General features: G+C 32.7%; 1 protein-coding gene across 1 annotated transcript in view; it reads left to right on the top strand.

The window, feature by feature from the left end:
• Spata16 (spermatogenesis associated 16) overlaps positions 1-25,773 on the top strand; it is a 220,307-nt gene that overhangs the window by 43,990 nt on the left and 150,544 nt on the right. Inside the window, exon 2 of the mRNA XM_015494342.1 lies at positions 15,007-15,152. Coding sequence (XP_015349828.1) covers positions 15,007-15,152 — 146 coding nt within the window. The remainder of the gene's footprint in view (positions 1-15,006; positions 15,153-25,773) is intronic.

The raw sequence follows: 25,773 nt of genomic DNA on the forward strand, positions 1-25,773 counted from the left end.
TTGTTGTTGGTTTCCCTTATAGAGGAAGTACCATATGTAAGCTCTACCAATACTGAGGTGAGCTTCAGGAGAACTAAGAAGAAACAATCAACCTAAGCTATTAGCAAATATTTGACTTGGATCAATCTCTTACACAAGGACAAGCCTTTGAAAAGATTCTGTGTGGAAATCAGAAGCCATATTTTTAGAATAAAATCATTGGAAGTTGTAGCAAGAAGTCTACTGAGTTCGTAACCTAAGTACTGAATACTAAGTTTTTTTAAAAAATGAATTATTTAAGACAATGATCCTGATGTCAAGGAAATAGAATTTTTTATGTAAAATCACTTATGGTTTCTGTTACTAGCTGGGGCAAATGACCAGACCTTCTAGCATAGCTTTTAATACCTGTAAAATTGGGGTAATATCACCAGTTTTCTCAACTCCATGAAGATAATTAAAATTTAAATATAATTATGTATATTAAAATGCCTTAGAAATTGTAAAATTTCGTTAATAATGACTTTTTAATATCTTTCATTTTTAGAGATTGCCTTCTCCATTTCTAATTTAATTTTATCTTATATTGATTCTTTGCTTATTGCTTCTGGTTTAGAATTTGTTCTACAATCTAACTTTTACTATTTTTTTGTAATTTTCATTATTTTCTCCAATTCTCTAATCTCAGTTACTTTTTTTCAAAAGAATACTGCTTTTTAAAATTATAAAGATGCAGGGGGTAGGTGGGCTCTAAAATCTAAGACAGGTTAGTGGAGTAGATAAAAGAGATGGGGGAGCAAGAAGGGATGGGAAAATCTGAGGAATGATATTGACCAAATTATAGTTGCCTTCTGTGCATATACAAATGTGTAACAACAAATCTCACCATTATTTATATAATGTACCAATTAAAAATATGTAAAAAGAAAAAGAAATAAAAAAATTTATCTTTTATGTTTTGGTCCAAGAGAACATCTTTAGGATTCACCTCTGGTCTTTCCAGCTTCTCCATCTTTGACCCTAATACTTCTGCGTTTTGATTCTCTTATAGAACTTCGTCCCCTACAACAAGGAGGGATACCATAAACCTGGGCTTATGTGCAATTATAATATTTGTGCCCTGCACAAGAGCTACCCTATGGGGTAAAGACAGTTCTCTGAAGGAGTTCAGTCCTGTAGAATAAGAAAAGAAATTCAGAACATGATAGAACCCCAGGCTTTCATGACTGAGCTCATGGAAATCAACAACAGCAACACAAATTAGTGAGATCATATGTAAAGGGACTGATAAGACAACGCACAAGTGTTGGAATAGAAATGACTAACAAATATACAAAAAGTAGTCTAGCCTTGCAAGTAATCAGGAAAGTCGGTAGTAAAGTGTTTGTTGTTGTTGTTTGTTTGCCTGTTTGTTTCGTTTTTTCCAATACTAGGGATGTTCTCAGGGCACACTATGGCTGAGCTACATCCCAGCACTTTTCTTATTTTTTATGTTGAAACGTGATCTCACTAAGGTGCTGAGGATGGCCTAAAACATGATCCTCCTGCCTCAGCCTCTGAGTCACTGAGATTATGGGTATGTGCCACTGCACCTGGCAAGTTTTAAAGAATAATAAGCCCATACTTCTCATAACTATGAAAGAGATAGAAATTAAACCCATGTTTCATCCCCAGGATGCAAGGCTGGTTCAACATATGGAAATCAATAAATGTAATCCACCACATCAATAGACTTAAAGATAAGAACCATATGATCATCTTGATAGACACAGAAAAAGCATTTGACAAAATACAGCATCCCTTTATGTTTCAAACACTAGAAAAACTAGGGATAACAGGAACTTACCTCAATATTGAAAAAGCTTTCTACACTAAGCCTCAGGCCAGCATCATTCTAAAAGGAGAAAAATTGACATTCCCTCTAAAATCTGGAACAAGACAGGGATGTCCTCTCTCACCACTTCTATTCAACATAGTTCTGGAAACACTAGCCAGAGCAATTAGACAGACAAAAGAAATTAAAGGCATAAATATAGGAAAAGATTTGCTGATGATATGATCCTATACCTAGCAGATCCAAAAAGTTCTTCCAAGAAACTTCTAGAACTAGTAAATGAATTCAGCAAAGTGGCAGGATATAAAATTAACACCCATAAATCAAAGGCTTTCCTGTATATCAGTGACAAATCCTCTGAAATGGAAATGAGGAAAACTACCCCATTCACAATATCCTCAAAAAAAAAAAAATACTTGGGAATCAACTTTAACAAAGAGGTGAAAGATCTATACAATGAAAACTATAGAACCCTAAAGAGAGAAATAGAAGAAGACCTTAGAAGATGGAAAGATATACCTTGCTCGTGGATAGGCAGAATTAATATTATTAAAATGGCCATATTACCAAAAGCACTCTACAGATTCAACACAATTCCAATCAAAATCCCAATGGCATTCCTCACAGAAATAGAAAAAGCAATTATGAAATTCATCTGGAAAAATAAGAGACCCAGAATAGCTAAAGCAATTCTAAGCAGGAAGAGTGAAACAGGTGCTTAGCTATACCAGATCTTAAATTATACTACAGAGCAATAGTAACAAAAACAACATGATACTGGCACCAAAACAGGCTGGTAGAACAATGGTACAGAATAGAGGACACAGAGACCAACCCACAAAATTATAACTACCTTATACTATACAAAGGTGCTAAAAGCATGCAATGGAGAAAGGATAGCATCTTCAACAAATGGTGCTGGGAGAACTGGAAATCCATATGCAACAAAATGAAATTGAATCCCTATCTCTCACCATGCACAAAAGTTAACTCAAAATGGATCAAGGATCTAGGAATCAAACCAGAGATTTTGTGTCTAATAGAAGAAAAAGTAGGCCCTAATCTCCATCATGTGGGGTTAGGCCCCAAGTTCCTTAATAAGACGCCTATAGCACAAGAATTAAAACCAAGAATCAACAAATGGGACGAATTCAAACTAAAAGGTTTTCTCTCAGCAAGAGAAATAACATGTGAAGTGAATAGGGAGCCTACATCCTGGGAACAAATTTTTACCCCTCACACACCAGATAGAGCTCTAATCTCTAGGATATACAAAGAACTCAAAAAGTTAAACAAAATAATAATAATAATAATAACCCAATCAACAAATGGGCCAAGGACCTGAACAGACACTTCTCAGAAGAGGATATACAATCAATCAATCAACAAATACATGAAAAAATGCTCACCATGGCTAGCAATCAGAGAAATGCAAATTAAAACTACTCTACGATATCATCTCACTCCAGTAAGAATGGCAGCCATTATGAAGTCAAACAACAACAAGTGCTGGGAGGATATAGGGAAAAAGGTACACTCATACATTGCTGGTGGGGCTGCAAATTGGTGCAGCCAATTTGGAAAGCAGTGTGGAGATTTCTTGGAAAACTGGGAATGGAATCACCATTTGACCCAGCTATTCCTCTTCTTGGTCTATACTCAAAGGACCTAAAAACGGCATACTACAGGGACACAGCACAATTCACAATAGCTAGACTGTGGAGCCAACCTAGATGCCCTTCAATGGATGAATGGATAAAAACAATGTGGCATTTATACACAATAGAATATTACTCAGCACTAAAAAATAACAAGATCATGGCATTTGCATGGAAATGGATCGCATCAGAGCAGATTATGCTAAGTGAAATTAGCCAAACCCCAAAAAACAAATGCTGAATGTCTTCTCTGATATAAGGGAGGTGACTCAAAAAGGGGTAGGGGGGAAGAGCATGAGAAGAAAATTACCCCTAGATAGGGAAGAGAGGTGGGAGGGAAAGGGAGGGAGAATGGGAATTGAGTGGAAAAGGGAAGGAGACCCCCTTAGTTATATAGAATTCAGGTATGATGATGTGAGGGGAAAAAAAGTGGGTCACATTAGATTGGGTAGAGAGAAGTGATGGGAGGGGAGGGGAGGGAAAGGGGGGGAATGGAAGGACAGCAGAATAAAATAGACATTATTATTGCTGTGGGTATATATGTGACTGCATGACCAATGTGATTCTGCAACCTGTACACTCAGAAAAATGAGAAATTATATCCCATATGATTCAAATGTAAAAAATTAATTAATTAATTAATTAAAAAAAGAAATGAAACCCTGAATTTTTTCCTAAATTAAATACAGAAATAATCAACAAATTTATATATAAGAAAAACTAACATAAATGTGTTAACTATCCATAGACATTAGTAAAAGAACCAAAAAAAGAAAAGGAAAACAAGACGGGGGGAGCGGGGGACAAAATAAATGCCAAAATTGACGAATTAAATAAGAGAAGATTAATAAATTAAGAGTTTGTTGTCCTTGATGAAAACAAAATACACTGCAGGTAATTCTGGTTAAGAAATAAACATAGTAAACAAAACTACATAGTAGCAAGAATGAGCAAGGGGATGGCATATGAAAACACAGGCATTTAAAATGTGCTAAGAATATAATGTTCTCCACTGTAATGACAGATTTTTAAATCTGCATGAAACTGACAATTTCATGGGAAAACAAAAATTAACAAAATTGATGCAAAATACTGAAAACCTGAGCAGAACAATAATTAAGAAAAAAAGAGAGATGAAAGGAGCCAAGTTCAGATTTTTTTTTCAAATATTTATTTTGAAATGTTCCAGTGCATTGAAAAAGATGGGAATCTTTCCAGTTTGTCTTACAAAGCTAGCAAAAGCCTGAGACCAAAACGTGATCAACATGAGTCAATAAATTACATATTTGGGAAAATCTATGTATTTATTAAATGAAAATAAGTCAATAAAATTCAGGACAGCCTAATTCTTAAATGAATAAAATTCATAAGCAAACAGTATACCCATACATATGTCAAATAAATGTAAGAGGATGAGCTAGTAATCAAATTAAGGGAATTGCCATTTTCACCATATGATTTGCAAAGAATAAATAGATTAAAACATTGCTAATACCTAGTGTGGGTAAGATAGGGAACCAAGAACTTTAATGCTTTGTTGGTAAACGTGTAAAGCTTTTCTGGACAACACTTTCTTGATGTGTATTCTAAAGCGTTTTTTGGATTATATGGTATGTCCGTGATTTAACAGTTCCAATATGTAATAATACACTTTGAAAGAAAGAATATATCAATTTGGATATGACCAAACATAGGCAATGATATATATAAGACTGTTTGATGTACACTATTTATTTATGACACTGAGAAAATTCCTACTAAAGAAATAATTAAATGGGGAGCCATAAAGTTACACAGTCATTTAAAATAATGATATATAATTTAACTAACAATTAAATGTCCATGATATATTCAGATAAACAGACAATAAAAATAATAGAATGGATAATAGTAATACAGATTTATAAATGGATGGCTATAGATAGATATCCATATAGATATAAGCACATTATGGAGAGAGGAGAGAGACAGACAAAGACAGAGAGATATGAACACTAATATCTAACAGTGGCCACTTTAATCATTGATAGTAATATTAATACCAATTTATAAACAGATAGCTAGAGATTAATACATATCCATATAGATATATACATACTATGGAGTGAGGAGAGAGAAAAAGAAAGAGAGAGATATCCACACTAATATAATAGTGACCACTTTGATAATTGAATAGAGGCTTTTAAAAACAATTTCTGAATTATCTAAATTCCAAATAATTTAGTAGAGTTCTTTCCTTGATCTCTGATGAGGAACCATTTCTCTTTGATGGTTTGTGTTCTAATGTGTTGTGGTGGACATTTTATTGAATACAGAAAAAAGAATTACTACAAAAATAGAAGTTAAAACAAGACATAAAAAAATAAAAACTAATTTTTGTGGTTCAACAGATGTAATATTTCTTTGTTGAATTGCTATAAAAATTTCTAGATGTTTATTCTGGGTTTCTGTATCCATATCATCAGAGATGGTTAGTTCTCTGTACAGCTCCAGTATACTGAATAAAGACAGAAATTCTAGAGTCAATATTTGGGGAAAATCTCACTTACTGACTGCATGGCCTGAGCAAGTTACTTAAGTTCACCAAACCTCAGTTTTCTCATCTATATTATGAAAATAATATTTGGTATAGCGGTTGTTAAATGAAGTAATAGAGGTGGAGCACTCAGAACATTGCCTTTAACATGGTAAACACTATTTAAATATTTACAGTCTTTATCACTAGTATTGATTTTTACATGAAAAAGCACATAGCATTAATAATGAAAATAAAACCAGCAATTTGGCCATCTTAAAACACATTCCAAAATGTGGAAGTGAAAAATCAGACAACCTATAAAGAGATGGAAGATGCAATTTAAGAATTGTTTTCTTAAGAAAGAAAATACTACAGTTGGAATGTGTCCAATAAATTAAAAATAGGGCTGAAAAAAAAACTTTTCTAAGTTGGGGAAAAAAAGACCCAAGTATGCAAACAAAAGATATTACCTTTTTCCAAGCAAAATAGATGAAAATAGAACATATCTGGACAGAAAGTAATAGTAATTTTGAAATAGAGAAACAAAAATACTACTTACGTGGGTAAAGGAAGAAATTTCAACTTAGGAAATTATTTTAAATTATGTGTGGTTTTATCAAAAAAGTATCCTTTTGGGCTGGGATTGTGGCTCAGTGGTAGAGTGCTCGCCTAGCAGGTGCGGGGCCCTGGGTTCGATCCTCAACACCATATAAAAATAAATAAATAAAGGTATTGCACCCAACTACAACTAAAACTTAAAAAAAAAGTAGCCCTTTTCCTTCTCTTTATGCTGAATACCAGAATGTGCAGATCCAAGAATTTTTTAGAGAAAATTATGATGTCCCAAGAAATGTGTACTCAACCACATTCACTTACATGTCAGCAAAAACACATTCTTAGCTATTTATGAAATCATAAAAGCTACCATCCACTACCCATTACTCTTTTTAAAAAGAGTTTCTTGGAAGTGAATGCTAGCAAACAGAAAGATGATTTATAAAACAAAACAATCAAGTTACTATACTTTCCACATTCTCTCTGGGGATATCACTAGGTACAATCCTTACAGCAAATGTTCTAAGGGCATGGGAAAATACTGGGGAATGAAATTTACCAAATTATGCTATATCCATGTACAGAAACAGCACAATGATTCAGCACCGTATACACTTTTCAGTGAAATATCTGGTTAGGTCTTTTGCTCATTTTTCAATTTGGATTATTTTGGGTGTGTGTTTGTGTGGTGTGTGTGTGTGTGTATGTGTGTGTGTGAATACATATATAATTATGCTCTGCTAATTAAAACAGTAATACTGGAAAAGAGATCAGTAGAGTAGAGCAAGCAGTTGAAGGAGGGGGGGAAGGGAAGGGAGTGAAAGAGAAGATACTGAGGAATGAGATTGATCAAATTATGTTCACGTACAAATACGGCATTATGAATCTCACCATTATCCATAATTATCATGCACTGATAAAAATGTTTAAATTTTTTAAAATTAAAAAATGATAATAACAGACAATAATAAGGATATAGAGGGACTGATGTGAATGAAACTTCACAACAAACCACATTAGGAGTTGTTTCTTATAGGACTCAATCTAAAATTTAACAAAAACTTTGTGGAAAAATCTTGCCCTTGGATATGATTTATCTTCTCATCTAAAATTCCAGTTAAGCATGATCACAGGTATCCTGAAGGAAAAAGAAAACAAGGGATAAAACTAAAAACACCTAAATTTTAACATGATTTTTTAATTTATATTTTACTTTGAGATAATTATAGATTCACATATATTTGTAATGCAGAGAGATCCCATGTATAGTTTATGCAGTTTCTCCCAATAGGACTATCTTACAAACCTTAGTATAGTTTCACAACTGTAATATTACTATTGACACAATCCACTAATCCTAAAATTTCTTCAGTTTTCCTTGCACTCTATGTATGTGAAGGGAGTGGATATTATTTCAGGGAAATTTTATTTTGTGTAAATCTGCATATTTAGCTACCCAAATCTCAATACCCTACAGTTCCATCACCCTTTAGTTATATCACCACAAGGATTCCTTCCTATTAGCCTCTTAAAACCACAAAACCCATCCAATACTTAACACCATGATATTTTCTCCATTTCTAAAATTTGGTCATGTAATCACACAGTGTGTAATCTTGGGGGATTGGCTTTTACACTCAGCATATTTCTAGGAGATTCATTCCAGTGATTGCATATCACTAGTTTGTTCTTTCTTATTGCATAATTGTATTCCTTATTATAAAATGTACCACAGTTTGTTTAACCATTCACCCAATGAAAGGCTGTTGAGATTGTTTCTGGTTTGATGCTATTATGAATGGCATTGCTATAAACAAATATATATATGGACACTTTTTTGGGAGGGGGAATTGTTCACATATATTATAAACATCATGTTAATGTTAATTTATACATGAGAAGATGAACATAGAGCGTGGTATGTTCCCAATTTACATCTGTAGTTTAACAGCGCATCTTTCATTCTTTAAAGTATCCAATTATAAAAAAAACTATAATTTTTTTAATTTTAGTCTTTTTTATTGGTTCTTTTCAGTTATACATGATAGTATTCATTTTGATACAATTGTACAAGCATGGAATATATCTTATTCTAATTAGGACTCCATTCTTTTGGATGTATATGATGTAAAATTCACTATGGTGTGTTCATTGCGTGTGGATGTTTGTGTAAACAAAGTCTTCTTTTCTGTGGACTAAGTGTCTAGGAGTGCAATTGTTGGGTTTTACAATAGTTGCATGTTTGGCTTTTAAGAAGTTGAGATATTGTTTTTCACAGTTGGCTAGACCATTTTACATTCCAATCAGCAATATGTGAATGATCCATATTGTCAGCATTCTCACTTCTGATGTTATTGCTACTTAAAAAAAAATTAGCCATTCTCACATGTGTTCAGGAATATCTCACTATAGTTTTAGTGCATATTCTCTAATGACTAATAATGTCAAATGTTTTATGTGTTTTTTGCCATCTGTATACACTTTTCAGTGAAATATCTGGTTAGGTCTTTTGCTCACTTTCAAATTGGATTATTTTGTGGTTTTTAACTGTTGAGTTTTGATTCCATTATGGTCAGAGAACATACTCAAAATAAATTCAATTTCTTCAATTTGTTGAGGTTAATTTTTTTTACTATCTATTTTTTATTTTATTTGGTTCATTTTAGTTATACATGACAATGGAGTCCATTTTGATATAATTATACAAGAATGGAATATGTCTTATTCTAATTAAGACCCCAGTCTTGTGGATGTACAAAACAGTGAGATTCACTGTGGTATATTCATGAGGTATAGGCAACTTTCCCTTGAACACTTTTGAGAAAAATATGCAATCTGCTGTTTGGGGGTATTTTGGGTTGGACAATTTTATATGTTCATGTGTGTATGTATATGCATATACTTGTGTGTATTTTATACATATACATTATACATACTGTTTTAGTCAGTTTCTGCATTGCTGTGATCAACATACTTGACAAGATCAACATACAGGATGAAAAGTTTTATTTTGGCTCATGGTTTCAGATGTATAGTCCAGGGTGGGCTGACTCCATAGCTCTGAGACCAAAGGTGATTCAGAACACCAGGGCAGAAGGGCATGGCAGAGGAAAGCAACTCAGGATATGACAATCAGGAAGCAGAGACAGCTCTGTTTACCAGGGACAAAATATAAACCCCAAAGGCATACCCCAATGACTTACTTCTTCCAGCCACACTTTACCTGTCTACAGTTACTGCCCACTTATCCATATCAGCATATTAATACACCCATTAGATTACATCTCTCATAATCTAATCATTTTACCTCTGAAAATTCTTGGATTGTCTCCCACATGAGCTTTTGGGGGACACCTCATATTTTAACCATAATACACACACACATACACACACACACACACACACACATCCTGTTGCTTGATTATATTGTTCATATCATCTTTAATGACTTTCTAAGATTTTTTCATTTGCTGAAAGAGGACTATTGAAATCATGGACTATAATTGTAACATGAGTCTATTTTAATTAACCTGTTCTAATTTTCAATTAAAAGTGGAAAAAACAAAAGATATGAAGGAATATGAAATCATGTGCAATATATCCTTTATTATGATATAAAACCGTGAAAGTATAGAAAGAAATATGTCAAAAATTAATGGCAATTGTGTATGATGCTAGAATTATGGATAACTTTCTCTTCATCTTTATTTATGTGGTAATTTCTAAAAAGAAATGAAAATCTTAAAGTTACTGATATGAATGGTGACATACATCTACATCTGTAGATATTTGATATCTCAAATATTGCTATGTTTTTCAAGATTTATTGCTCGCTCCTAAATCTTGACAGAGTACTCAAAATTATGTTCCAGGAATATACTAGACAAATGCTCATCATAAAATATTCAAATAATTTTCTAATACCAAAATATTCTAATAATCAAATATTCTAATAGCAATATAAATCTTGTTAATGATAACCCTAATTAAAGAAAAATATATGTCAGCATTTGTTAGAATGTGACCACAAGATAATACCATTGATTATTTCTGCTGTGTCTTTAAATGACCCTTGGAATTTCTTTGTGAACAATTTCTAAAAATGGATTTGATATTTAGTACTTAAAACAACTCTGAGAAACCCAAGAAAACATGTTTTATAACTCTAAAGTCTCATTATCTTATTGTTTTCAGAAAATATCAAATATTTTTATGAAATACATATCATTTTATTAACTTTCTTTTTTTTTGGGTATTGGGGACTGAACCCAGAGATGCTTAACCACTGAGCAACATCTCCAGTCCTTTTTTTATTTTTACTTTATTTAGACATCATGTCTTCCTGAGTTGATAAGGCCTTGCTAAATTACTGAGGCTGGCTTTGAACTTGTGATCCTCCTGCCTCAGGCTCCTGTGCCACTGGGATTACAGGCATGTAATCCTTCTTATTAAAAGTTCAGTTTATAATTCTTCTTATTAAAAGTTCAGTTTATAATTCTAATTTATTACTGAAGTCTCATTTTAATATATAACTTCTCATTAAAACAATTAGAAGTGTTTCACCTGCATTTCCCCCTAAATATTATACTTTTAATATGCCCAAACTTTATTCAAAAATGCTTTAAGTTTCCTTTTGAAACAAAAATTAACTCATAATATTTTTTTTCCTAATTCAAAATCTTTTTACTGATATTCAATTTCAGGTAACTTAAAAGTTTTTATTCCCTTAGGTCCATGACTTACCAAAGATTTTTTAAAGAGTCTAGTTTTAGATAAACAGAAGTTGAACGCAGTCTCTCTGCATTCACACTAGTCCACACCATGTTAAAGTCGTTCTGTCTTCTAGAGAATTAACTTCTCAATTCATGAAAATGTGTACATAGAAATTTAAAAATTCCAAAAATATATGGAATGATTTTCAAGATTCTGATATCAGCATTCTGTCTATATATACCTATAATTCTGCCTTTAAACTCAACATTTTTAAAGCAATTTCCCTATTGCCAAGCCCATTTCAAAGATTTACTACTTTGGAAGATAACAAATAAAGCAATCTTTGATAAAATCATTAACGTTCTCAGTCTTATAATACTCAATTTATAAAGCAAGATTACCACAAATACACATAAAGCCTATCCACCAGGCTATCTGTGTTCCCATTTTAATCTGAAATGAAAAATCATTCTTGTCTTTCACTAATGTCTTATAGTTTGGACTCATGAAGTATTTTCATTTGTTTATTAAGATTGATGACTTTTATTCCTTTTTGGACCTTGAATCTCACAGAAATGAAGAGATTGCAGATGTTAGTAGATCAGGCATTTATTCTTCACTTTCTCTTAGTGCTCATAGACAAAGTTTGTAATATCTAAAATCTGAAGGTCAGCTTCCTCTTGCCATGAAGGATCTGAATGTCCTCATGAAAACTATTCTCTGAATTGCCTTGTATATTCAACTCAAAAAATATGTGCTTGTGAAAGGAGACTTATCCACACCATAAAATCAGAGAATAATGTGTACAGGAAGGCACAAAGAACACATAATGATGCATGAATTGTTTCATTTTTTTTTTTTTGGTTAAGATTTTATTCAAAGTTTGGGGTATTTAAGACTTGGAGAAAAATGCTGATTTCACTTAAGAAATAAAGAAGAGGTGTTATGCTTTGGCTATGAGGTATCACCCCAAAGGTCATGTATGAGACAGTGCAAGGATTTTCAGAGGTCAAATGATTAGATTATGAGAGATATGACCTAATCAGTGGATAAAAACTGGGCAGTAACTGCAGGCAGGTAGGTTATAACTAGGGGGAGTAAGTCACTGGAGGTATGCCTCTGGGGTTTATATTTTGTCCTGTGTGAGCAGAGTACCCCGCCCCCTCTTCTTCCCGGTTGCCATGTTCTGAGCTGCTTTCTTTCATCCTGCCCTTCTGCCATGATGTTCTGCCTTACTTTGGGCCCAGAGTTATGGAGTCGGCCAACCATGGACTGAAACTTTAAAACCATCAACCAAAGTAAACTTTACTCTCTCAGTAGGTTGTTCTTGTCAGTCTTTTGTTCATAGTGATGAAAAGATTGCTAAAATAGAAAGTTTACAATTTTAATGCTATGAGACATAGGATTAAAAAAACACATAAATATTAGTAATTTTGTTTTTTACCTTGTGTTTCATTGTTATCCCATACATTTTTTTTTTCTGGAAAACTGTGTGTTTATGCATTTCCAGGTCCAATAGTATCATATTGATAGGAGAGAGGAAATGGTGTCTCAAGCTGTCACATATAGACTATAAAGCTTTATAAAGTTATGTGTTAAGGTCTACTTAAAACCACATTTGCTGGTTCTGAAGTCAGACTCTGAGACATAGTTGCTAAATATGTGTTAAATGTCTTTTCACTTTTATTAGCAATCTCATTGGTTAATCTGTATGAAACATCCAAACATAGCATTGACTGAGGTTATTTCCATGGTATCATACACAAATAATCTCTTTTTTAGTTTTCAAAATAATTGAGAGAAACTTTTTTTTTGGTACTAAGAATTGAACTTGGGGTGCCTAACCACTGAGTCACATTTTCACCCCACTCCCTTTTTTCATATTTTATTTTGAGACAGAGTCTCACACAGTTGTTTAGGTTGGGGTCTTGCTAAATTGCCGAGGCTGACTTTGAATTTGAACTCACAAATTTCCTGTCTCAGCCTCGCAAACCTCTGGGAAAATAGGTGTGAACCACTGCACCCAGTTTATAATGTTTTTGTATAGCACTTATAAAAACATGAATAAAAGTTAATACTTATATGAAGAATATCTGTAGGTAAAACCCCATTTAATCATATATATATGTGTGTGTGTGTGTGTGTATGTATGTGTGTGTGTGTGTGTGTGTAAACGCTACAGGAAAGGAATAATAACATATAGCTAAACGGCTACTATTATCAATAAAAGATTACTATGACAATGGAAATAGACAAGGAATAGAAAATAAAAATTTGCACAGAGCTTAAAATTTCCAAAATTTATGAAAAAGGCCAAATTAGTGGTTTTAAATTATGAAAGCAGCAATTTGGGGCTGGAAATTAATAGTAAATGCTCAATAAATATTTATTGATTAATGAATAAATTGAAATTTTTATCCATCAAGATGGCAAAACATTGTAAAATAATATAAATCCATGGAATTAATATGATATCCAAAGAAAAGATAATAGCATTCAATAACTCCCAGTTTATTACTATGATTATTGAGTGTGTTGGGGCTGGGATTGTGGCTTAGTGGTAGAGCGCTCGCCTAGCACGGGCGGGACCCAAGTTCGATTATCAGCACCACATTGTCCATCTACAAAAAAGATTCTCTCTCTCTCTCTCTCTCTCTCTCTCTCTCTCTTAAAAAAAAAAACTAGTGCAAAAACTAGTCATTCTCAAATAACTCAAACTGCATTTTAAAAAATTAACAGTAGTGCCAATGTACATGGCAAGTCAGTCTTAAGACAGTCTATAACAGAAAAAATATTTTGAACTCTGTCATTTAAACAAAGAGGATTTAGAATACAAGAAATTTTATATTAATTTATATACACAAATTGGTATTACTTCCAAGTATTGCTCTCTCTGGTGAGAACATTTCCCCCAGTATAAGCACAGATGTATGTAGAAGAGAGAAAACAATAAAGTATCCTGAATAAGGCCCATGAACAGACGATGGGATTTCTCCTTTCCCATCAATCTTCATTCCAAGGAACAGTAGAAAAGACTGAGGGGGAAAAATTGCTGGTACACTCTTGTCATATTATTGATACTTCTTAATATTTGGGGTTCTCTCAAAAAATTATTATTTTATTTTCTTCCTCTATAGTTTATCTATGTTGCCCAGAAACCATTGACTTCCTGGAATTTTTATTAAGAATTCCACATTCTTGCCATGTTTTTCAAATACCGTGGCCTCTGCCAATAAATTCTTATAAATTTTCACTTCTTTTCTTTCAATAATATCCTAGAGAATATGATTCAGGCTCAAATTAATCACCGATCATGTTAATGGTTCCTAGGAGTTTACTTCCGATACCCCTTATTATATTAAATCAAACTTGATAGTGTGCTAGATCATTGCTCAGCTGGGTTTTCATAAAAGCACTGGTATTTAATATGATTTATGCCTAGTTTTCTGTTAATAACTTTGCTTATTGTGTGCATTATTTTTAAAACAGACATTCTTAGCAAATGGTACTCCTTTAAACTGTATCATACTTTTAAAATATTATATAGGAAACATTTTACAGTAAAATGTATCACTTATTTTGTATTATAGTCACATAGTAGCGAACAGGAACAATTTATTTAATTTACAATGAAAAACATTAATATTTTACTTATAGTTGGAAAAGTATGCATACATGTGTATGTTTTGTTAACTTAAAAGATAAATTATATGACAAGATTTTTAGGAAATGTGTTCTATTTTTTAAAGCTTTGCAGCAAAGGGGCAGCTCTGGGAAAACCTTTTGAATCATCTGCTGAAGATATAGCAAGCGTGGCAAGTTTCATTGAGACAAAGCTTGTTACCTGCTATCTTCGGATGAGGAAACCTGACCTTGCTCTGAATCATGCACACAGGTAAAATAAAATGCTACTAACCACAAGGAAATACTATCCATGCAAGGATAGGGAACTGTCAGAGCTTGTCTGATCATCTTCTATTTCATATCAAGTTAAAGATAAAACCAAAAAATTATATACTGTTCCATTTATGAAAAGCTACATAAAACATGGAGACAGCAAAGGGGATCTCAAAACCTAATGGAAGAAATAAATATATAACCAACTTTCATAATGCAGGGCAAAATAAAAAAGCAGATAACTATAGTATCACATTACCACAAGAAAGAAAGGAGAGAGAGATTCAGGTAAGAAAGGGAAGGAATATTGAAGGGTAAAAAGTGTTTCTGAAATGTAAGAACAGATGGGGAATGGCAGAAGGATATTCTGACTGTGAAGCATCAGACACGACTTGAAAGTTCCTGGTTTGTTTGGTGATAACACAGCTGATTCAAAGGATGCTGGAAGCCTTTGGACAGCTTTCCAAAGGGGTGAAATACTTTTTATCTATGTTCTTAAAGATTCCCTTTTCATATTTATATCCTTCTTGAGAATTCTGTATCATATTATCATGTGGCTTCCTAGAATTCCCATGATTACCTGGCCTATTTTTTCTTATATAAAAATGATCCTATCCTATGTCCTATTTTCTAAGGTCCTGCTCTTATCAGTAATAATCAGTTTTAATCTGCAGCACAGATAAAGTGATTATATTATGCCTTTCAAATAATCCTTTCCTTAAAATTATGAAGCCTTTATCCCTCCCTGCCCAACTTTGAGCAATTTGCTTAGAACTTTGTGTTGTCCTTTTTCTGATCTCACGTCCTCATACTTCTTTTAACAAAATGGCAAAACTGTTATCCCTATGAAAATGTAATATCTGCTTTGTTAATGTTAGGAGATATAATTATCAGTTATATTGAGACCCTTAGGTAAGTGAGAAATCTGCTAATATGGTAAAAGTCATTTGAAACTCACATCAACTGGGATATAAATGTTCAACCCAAGATTTTTTACTACCCTAATAGTGGTCTTGATCTGATATCAAAAACCTACAGACAACAAAACCACTTTGAAATTCAGAAGATAACCTACTTGAAAGAAATTCTCCTGCTTAAGTAAACTACAGAAACTAAAGACAGATTCTCTTTGATGCCAAAAGAAAATTCTGCTTTCTATATATCTAGCAACATTTTATGCATCCATAGTTTCCAAATCAATGTCAGGATATATGGTTTGTCAAAGAATTGTACTTCATTTCCATTTAAAAGAAGCAGTATTAGAAAGGTAACATATATTTCAAAATGTCAAAATATAGTAATATCTGGGCTACTAAGGTGGCTTGGAGCACAATGGGAAAGCTAATCAAAATTAAGACTAGTCCAAAAACTATCTATAGACATACAGAAACAATAATAAGTTGAGATGCACTGCAATTATATGACACCTTCTCCATGACTTTCATCACACTCAAAAGGACCACCACTATAAGCTTACATTTTAAGGAAAGTATCTCCTAGATATCAGAATATTTTGATGGGTTTTTGAATCATATTTAGTAATAAAAGCCTCAAATGGTATGAATTTTGATTTTCTCAAATCAAGATTCAATTCAGTTTATTAAAAATGAGTTCTGGGAAGGAAGGATCACTCAAATATAAGATACTGTTTCAGTCAGCTGTTTCAACACTGTGAATGACAGGCCCAACCAGAACAATTGGAGAGGAGGAAAAGTTTATTTGAGGGCTTATGATTTCAGAGGTCTTAGTACATAGAAGGCTGACTGCATTCCTCAGGACCCAGGGTGAGGCAGAACTTCATGGTGGAAGTGTGACAGAGGAAAGCAGCTCACCTGATTGATGATCAGAAAGCAGTGAGAGAGAGAGATCTCACTTGCCAGATACAAAATATAGACCCCAAAACCACACCCTCAATACACCACTCCTTGAGCCACACCACACCTGCCTTTAGTTACTACTCAATTAATCCCATCAGGTGATTAATTCACTGAATGGTTTAAGGCTATGACCACATCATTTCTTCTCTGAACCTTCATGCATTTTCTCACATGTGAGTATTTGGGAGACACTTCACATCCAAACCATAACAGATAAAATTCAAATATAAGAACAATAAGATGCTACTATCTCTAAAAATGCGCAGTCAGCTACAATAGGTTCATTGTTTAGAATTAGAAAGCTTTTGTCTTAAAACTAAGAGTGCTATTCCAAGACCTTGAGAATTATTTAGGAAAAGAAATATAATGATAGGTAGTAACATGATCTTCCCTATTATGTTAATATTAACTTTGATATACTTTTTTTTCTGCTATAAACTAACTTTTACTTCTATTTCCAAGTTGAACACTAAGTAATAAATGCAAATCAATAGAGGTTAAACAGTCAATTCATACAATTAATAATGCACCAAGAGAAATAAATCATTTTTCTGTACTTGTTATAGTGCAAAACTATAGAAGTCAGTGCGTATTTCATATTAAAGCATTTTCAAATATCCTAGACATAAAAACAGAGTCTGAAGTATAATCAACAAATATATTTCATAATAAATTAATTAATCAGGATATTTAGTCTATAAATAGCTTATAACCATTTGTATAACTATACAAAGAATACAAAATTCTGCTTTTGTATTATAACCACATTGTAATAGTTGATACCAATCATGCATCAAAATTAAAATATTCCTTTTTTGCATTTATTTGCATTAGCTGAAGCATCCTTTCTTTAATTTTATGTAAATGCAAGATCTACTGCATATTTTTAGGAGACCTGTTAACAAAAAAAAATTAGTTAAAAATAATCATGTAGTTTTGCTTGTGACGAGAATAAACATATTGTTTTGTCATGTAGAAGGCTTCAAGAACCATAACTTTATGGTTTTAAGATCAACAAAAACACATTTTGAAATTAATCAGTTAGGTCGCCAGTTAAATAATAAAAATGACAATATGTGATACAAAATCTTTAGAAAAAAATTGTTATCAATAACGGGGTTTTTTTCTTATAACAAATCTAAGATGACAAATACAATTTTCATTTTTTACTTCAACCAAAGTGCTGCCTGGACCCACCAGTGAAGCACATCAACTCTGCATTCATTTCATCAAACTAGTGCCACTGTTTATCAGTCGGTGTTTTGAACTTCCCTAAGTCTGATTCCTAATTACAGCTGTCTTATCAAAGATGGAAATCCTGCTATAATTCTTTTTCTATCATGTAATTATATTTTGATGTGCTTAATTATGAAGATTCTAATGATGCATGTCACTTTTTGTATATTCCTTACCTCTAGTTTTTGTTGGAGAATTTTGTTGCCACAAGATGGCAGACAAGATGAAGTCTAGTTCCAAATATGTAAAAAGATTCTATTTTTAACAGTGTAAAAAATGGTGGTATGTGCATTCATTTATTCATTCAAAAAGTTATCTATTAAATCACCACCAAGAGCCCATTAATGTGTCGGACACTGGAAAGACATTTATAGTTATACAGAAAATACATGGTATTTATACATCAGCCACAGTAGCAAACAAAATGTAAAAAAAATATATTAAATAATATTAAATGTTTGAGATAGAGATACATACTCTGATAGAAATAAACATAATTTCACGATGCAGCAACAACACAGTATGTTGAATCAGAACACAGAGTATAGATTCAGACTTAGGCTCAAATTCTGACTCTGCTACTCACTAGTTATCCGGAATTTAATTTTCCATAAGATTAGGCTTATAATAAAAGTACCTACTCCATAAACATCATCACACAAGATTTTGTGGAAATTAAATATAAATCCATGGATTTTTAAATTCCAGATATGACTGCTTTACTAGTACTGGACCATTATTCTAACTATAAACAACTATAAAACTGGACAAAATATAGGAAGCAATTATTCTCAAGCATTGGACAATGTTCAGAACGGGCTGATTCTTGAAAGAAGAGAAATACATGTTGTGAATGCCACAATTCTCTCATCTTTTACTGGTTTATTTTTCTACTCAAATTCAGGGATATGGAGACCCACGTTGTACAGTAGTAGTCTTGATAAACTGAGGAGGCAGGGAACTGAATACAAGTCTTCCCACAAAGCTACCATTTAGAAGGATTGTTCCCACAGCAGCATGAAAGGGTTGATGAGCATAACCTGCATAAGGATTTACTGCTTGTTCTTAGCCAAAATTGAGACAAGCATGTGAGGAATGAGATTCCATGTAGCAGAGATTGTTTGCTACATAACTAAATGCTAAATGGAAATACTAGATGAATGCAGGAATGAGAGATGTAAAGAGACCCTACTGAGCACCGCAGGCATTTAGTAAAGACCCAAAAAATCATGCTTTACAAATAAGGACCATGAGCTACAGAAAGATTAAACCTTAGAATTAAGCTCAAAGCCAAAATAGACATGCACTAAAAAAAAGTTAAATCCAAGCTAGTTAAAAACAAGAGTATCTGCCACTTGATTTTCTAACAGAAAATAAAAACCTTGGATGTTTTCAAGGAAATTTTATAACCCAGATTCCCTATAAGAATTCATCCAAAATATTCAGCATAAAATTTAAAATTATTATTTGTGCAAAGAAGTAGGAAAATGAGACTGATAATTAAGAAAATAATCATTCCATAGAAATAGTCCTCAAGGTGACACAGAAGTTGACTTGGTAACAAGACTTCAACAAAATTATGAAAATATGTTTCAACACCTTAGAATAGAAATGGTCACAATTAGTTAAAAAATGAATCCCAACAGAAAAAATGGAAACTATAGACAATAACAAAAAAGAGATTTAGTATATGATAATAAAATGTTTGAAAGAAATACTTATTAGTTGACCATAACATCATGCTGCAGTCTGGCTGGGCACAATTCAGGAGCCACATGTCAAAGGAAACGAACTTTATTTTTAGAACACACACACCACACCACACAGCTCTTCAGGAAAACCCTCAGAGCCCAACTGCCACCACCGGCTTCCCACAAGCCTCTCCACCTCCCCCACTCCTCCTGCTCTTGAGGACCATTGGCTGGGTTGTGTGGGTGGAGCCAAAAAAAAAAGTCCCCCAATGAGCAGCTCCGTGGTCTGAAAGGGCTGGGAAACAGCCCAATGAACATCACCGCAGAGGAGCCAATCAGTTGGCAGCTAGAAGTTTGCTGGGGCCGCTGTGAGCCAATCATCAGCTGGCAGCTGGAAGTTTGCTGGCAGCTGGAATTTTGCTGGGGCCCCTTTGGCTGTGGCTCTCAACAACATGAGGTTGGAAATTGCTTAAGAATCATTATGAACATGGAGACAAATCAATAGAAATTACCCAAAATGAAGAACAGAGAGAGAAAAAGAGATTTTTAAAAATTAGCCAATGCATTAGTGATCTGTTCTCATGTATATTAAAAACAATATGACATATGTGTTATTAAAGTCACAGAGGGAAAGGAAAGAGAATGAAATATAAAAAATAATTTCTGAAATTTCCCAAGAAACAGTGAACCTCAGTTAAGATGAATATAAAGAGAACCATATTAGGATAATATATATATTCAGGTCCTTGGCCCATTTATGTAGGCTCTCTATTCACCTCACAGATTGTTTCTTTTGCTGAGAAGAAACTTTTAAGTTTGAGTCCATCCCATTTATTTATTTTTTATTTTAATTCTTGTGCCAAAGGAGTCTTATTAAGGAAGTTGGGGCCTAATCCCACATGATGATGATTAGGGCCTAATTTTTCTTCTATTAGATGCAGGGTCTCTGGTTGTATTCCTAAGTCCTTGAACCATTTTGAGTTGAGTTTTGTGCATGGTGAGAGAGAGAGGTTTAATTTCATTTTGTTGCATATGGATTTCCAGTTTTCCCAGCACCATTTGTTGAAGAGGCTGCCTTTTCTCCAATGCATGTCTTTGGCACCTGTGTCTAATATAGGATAATTGTAATTTTGTGGATTATTCTCTGTGTCCTCTGTTCTATACCATTGGTCTACCAGTCTGTTTTGGTGCCAATACCATGCTGTTTTTGTTACTATTGTTCTGTAGTATAGTTTAACATCTGGTATAGTGATGCCACCTGCTTCACTCTTCCTGCTAAGGATTGCTTTAGCTATTCTGGGTCTCTTATTTTTCCAGATGAATTTCATGAGTGCTTTTTCTATTTCTATGAGAAATGTTATGGGATTTTTATTGGAATTGCATTAAATCTGTACAGTGTTTTTGGAAGTATGGTCATTTTGATAATATTAATATTTCCTATCCAAGGGCAAGATAAGATCTTTACATCTTCTAAAGTCTTCTTTGACTTCTTTCTTTTAGGGTTCTGTAATTTTCATTATATAGATGGGAACATCTTCATCTAACTGTTCAAAACCCAAGATGAAGCAAAAATATTAAAACCTATTCAAGAAAAACAACACTTTATATACAAGGTAACACTGACACAAATAATAGGTGACTTTTAACCAGAAACTATGAATGGAAAAAAAACATGGAAAATCATATTTAAATTGCTGAAAAGAATACATGTAAAATCAGAATTCTATTTTAAAAAAACTGTTATTCAAAAATTAGAATACATATAACCACAAGTATGGGATCTTAATTAGAATAAGTTATATTCTATTTATACTCCACCTATGTATAATATGTCAAAATAGATGCTATTGTCATGTATATCTAAAAACAACAAATTTTAAAAATTAGAGTAAATAAACATTTTAATAAAAGTAAAAGTTGAAAACTTAGTCTCAAGCAAAACTGAATTATAGGGATGATAATAGATATATTTTATGCTGATAGAAATGGCAATAGAATCAAGCTTGCTGCTATGATAATGAATGAAGAATACCAGAAATTATAATTAAAGTGAGTTTTATTTTCTTCTGAAAATTTCTTTATGGATAGGCTTGTAAAGAGGAAAAAGAGCATTTTATTTTATTATCTAATTTAAAAGTAATTTAAAATAAGATTATATATGTTGATTAAAATATTTGAACTACATTACTGCAGAGGCCTATGGGAGGGAGAATTTTGCTACACTGAGGTTGTTACAAGAGGCAATGCAATATTAACTCTCAGTAGACTGCAATAATTTAAGGATGCATATTATAATCTCTAAAGTAACCAGTAATGGTATATAAATATCTGGAGCCAATAATGGACTTAAACAATAAATAATATTTTATAAACTGAAAATATCAAGAAAGAAGAATAAAGGGTACAAAAATAGACTAGACACTAGAAAACAATAGCAACCTAATCATACCAATAATTATATTAAGTATATACATATTGATTAAATGTTCTGGTCAGACACTATCAATCTGGATTAAACTTCAAGGTTCAACAATATTTTATTGGTAAGAAGCAGAGATTAAAAGTTAAAAAAATATTAACTATATAACAGACATAAAAGATTCTTTTAGGTTGAATTTTGCTCTATCATCATCAAAGAAGGTTTGAAGAAACAGCATATTATCAGAGTTACAAATAAGGCTCAATAAAATTTTAAAAATTTAAGAATTACATTTGTAATCAATAACAGTAAGATGTGTAGAAAATCCCTCCAAACACTTGGAAATTAAACAATATGTAACTAAATAACTCATTAGGTAAAAATATAAGAGAATGCATTAATGAAAGGCATAGATTTGAATTCGTTCTTCACCATTTACTATCATTTGTTTTCACAAGTGACTTTTCTTTGCCTCTATTTCTTATATTTAAATTCAAGTGAATTGCTACAAATTATTCCTGAATCTCAAAAGATATCAGGTTTATATTTTATTTCAATTCCATTACTAATAACTGATACAGATAGATTTCAAAGGTAATCATAGTAATAAACTCTGCATTTCCATAAAATCAAATTTTCTGCAACTAACAAATAATGTTATGTTTTAGTTATGAGCTATCCTCTATAAGCTCATGTATGAGACACTGAAAAAAAAAAAAAGTCTACAGGTTGAATGATTGGGTTTGAGAGCCTTAACCTAATCAAGTACATTAATCCAGTTGAATGGATTATCGGGGTGGTAACTGCAGGCAAGTGGGGGAAGGTGGTAGATCATTGGGGGCATGCCTTTGGTATCTATATTTTGTCCCTGATGAAGCAAGCTTAGTCTCTTTTGGCTTTCTGATTGTCATATCCTGAGTTGTTTTCCTCCTCCACACACTTCCACCATGATATTCTGACTCACCTCAGTCCCCAAAGAATAGAGTTGACACATGAGTCCCAAATAAACTTTTCCTCCTCTAAGATTGTTCTTGTCAGGTCTTTTGGTCACAGTAGTAAAAAGCTGACTAAAACACTCGCTAAAGTAAACATCTATGAAATACAGATTTTGATATATCATTCTCCACAATTTTGAGGGTAATTAAAATGTTCAGAAATGACATTAACTCATAGCAATAAGATACTCATGAGTTTTAAATGAATTGGTTAATAGTAATACTATTAGGACTTTCACAAATTTCTTGCAGATCTCGAGAAATGAGACACTTTAAGTACAATGTTCTTTTCTTTATCCTGAGAGTTTTTAAATTGACAATGAAATTCAGCAGGTCAATAGAATTAGATAAAATAATTTTCACAATCTCAGGTAAACCTAAACAAAATCCTGGATAAGAAGAAAAGGGGGTAGGGTGGGAGATGGAAGAAAAGAAATCCTATTTCTCTTTAGTTATTTCCTTCTTTGGTGCTTATATTACTAATTATTCCTTTAATTCAAATGAAATATAAAAACTCTAGGATGTTTGTGTGCCTGTGTGTACATGTATTTATGTTTGTATGGACTTGCAAGTATGGAGAAAATGAAAGAAAATTGTAGCATTGTCATTTTTAAAATACCTGTTTAGACTTTTTGCTAGTTAGATTCTTTTCTTCTTCAAGGAGTCAGGCACATTAAAATGTTGTATGAATCACTAGTACCTTTATATCTCTTGTTATTATATACCAATAAAAATAAATCCACATATAAAAACGATGCTTCTACTAAAGATCATATTAAACACACCAAGTTCTCCTTTAAAAGGAATATAAAACACGACAATTCTGTGGGAGGGTAAAGATTATGTTGACTGCACCATACTGCTTGAAACAATCGCAATGTCTTTTTGCTATACAAAGTTGATCACATTAAGAAATAATTATTTGACAAGAAAAAGAATAAGCATTCATTAAATCCCCACCATGCAGCAGATATGAATTAACCACTTATATATTCTATCCAACTCAGTCCTTTCCACAACTTCCAGTGAAGTTTTTAACATTTCATTGGTGAAAAAACTATATCCCAGTACACCTATGACATCACTATTATTTTTCTTTCTCCTAAAAATTCTGTTATCTCATTTCATCCTTAAAATGATGAAAATGATACCATCTTTAAAATCAGGAGTCATTCCCATGCAGATTGTGGTAACACTGGGATGCAATTAACATTGCCCCTGAAACTTAGGGTAAGGTATCACCTCACTGATTGTGTTGGAAAGTCATGTCTTCTTCATGTGTGATTTGTGTATTATAATATTTACAAGTCTACTCTACAATATTGATGCAACATGACTCTTAAATCATAAGACTCTACTCTGAACATACATCATCACCACTTTCTTTCCCTTTCAGATGCCTGAAGCCCTGCCTCTTGTTTGTGATTCTCACATGAATTAATAAATATAATGTAAAAACATAGCCTTATTTGTGTAAAAATTAAGAAAAAGAATGAATATTAAAGCAAATACATTTTAAAAATTAAACTTGACAATATATTACCCAAAGAAAATAAATTGCTGTGTGTCTCACGGTCATCATTTACTTATCTTAGTAAAAACACAAGATATAGGACACAGATGGTTCAAATACCTTATTAGAGATTTCTTTTCTGAAGAAGAGAAGGAAAGGGAATAAGAAGGGGTAGAGGAAGAAGAAGGTAAGAATTACTACATCTTATTATAACTGAGGAAAAATTTTTTGATATGAAGTCTCAGCTATGTTGCCCAGGCTGGTCTTTAATTCCTGGGTCCAAGTGATCCTCCCTAGTACTGGGACTGCAGGAATGCACCACCCCACCCAGCTGAGAAAGAAAAATTTTAAGACATAACAAAGGCAGAAAAAGATAGATTGGGCCTTTCTTGAGTTTTCAGTAAGCAGATTCTGAAGCTGAAGTAGTTTCCTTAAGCCTATTCAAGATGTAAATGATGTGAAAAAGGGGTCATATTCTGTTCATTAAATTTATTTACCATATTTCAAATGCTTATAGTTGGAAGTTTTGTTTTGTTTTGTTTTTTACTATAAGAAAGCTTCCCATAGATCAATTAAAATAGCCCTGTATAGAACACGCCCATGTTGCCACCATTGTACTTTGACATTCCTTTCATGAATCCTTACTCCAATATTTCATCTTCAATCCTTATATTCAAGTTGACTGAATTTTAGTTCATAATTTTCGTGATGTTTTATTTCTCATCACAGCTTTCATTCTTTCTCTTCTAGTAATTTCACCCCGTCTTAACTCTGAAGTCAGTGTCCATTTGGCCTTTATTTTTCTTTTGCATTTCCTCATGGATACAAAATATGTTTCTCACAAAAGAAAGCAGTATATTAGTGTACTTGGGTGGTATTGTGACGCAA

This window comes from Marmota marmota, unplaced genomic scaffold (genome assembly GCF_001458135.2).
Source record: "Marmota marmota marmota unplaced genomic scaffold, marMar, whole genome shotgun sequence".
NCBI classification, from domain to species: Eukaryota; Metazoa; Chordata; class Mammalia; order Rodentia; family Sciuridae; genus Marmota; species Marmota marmota.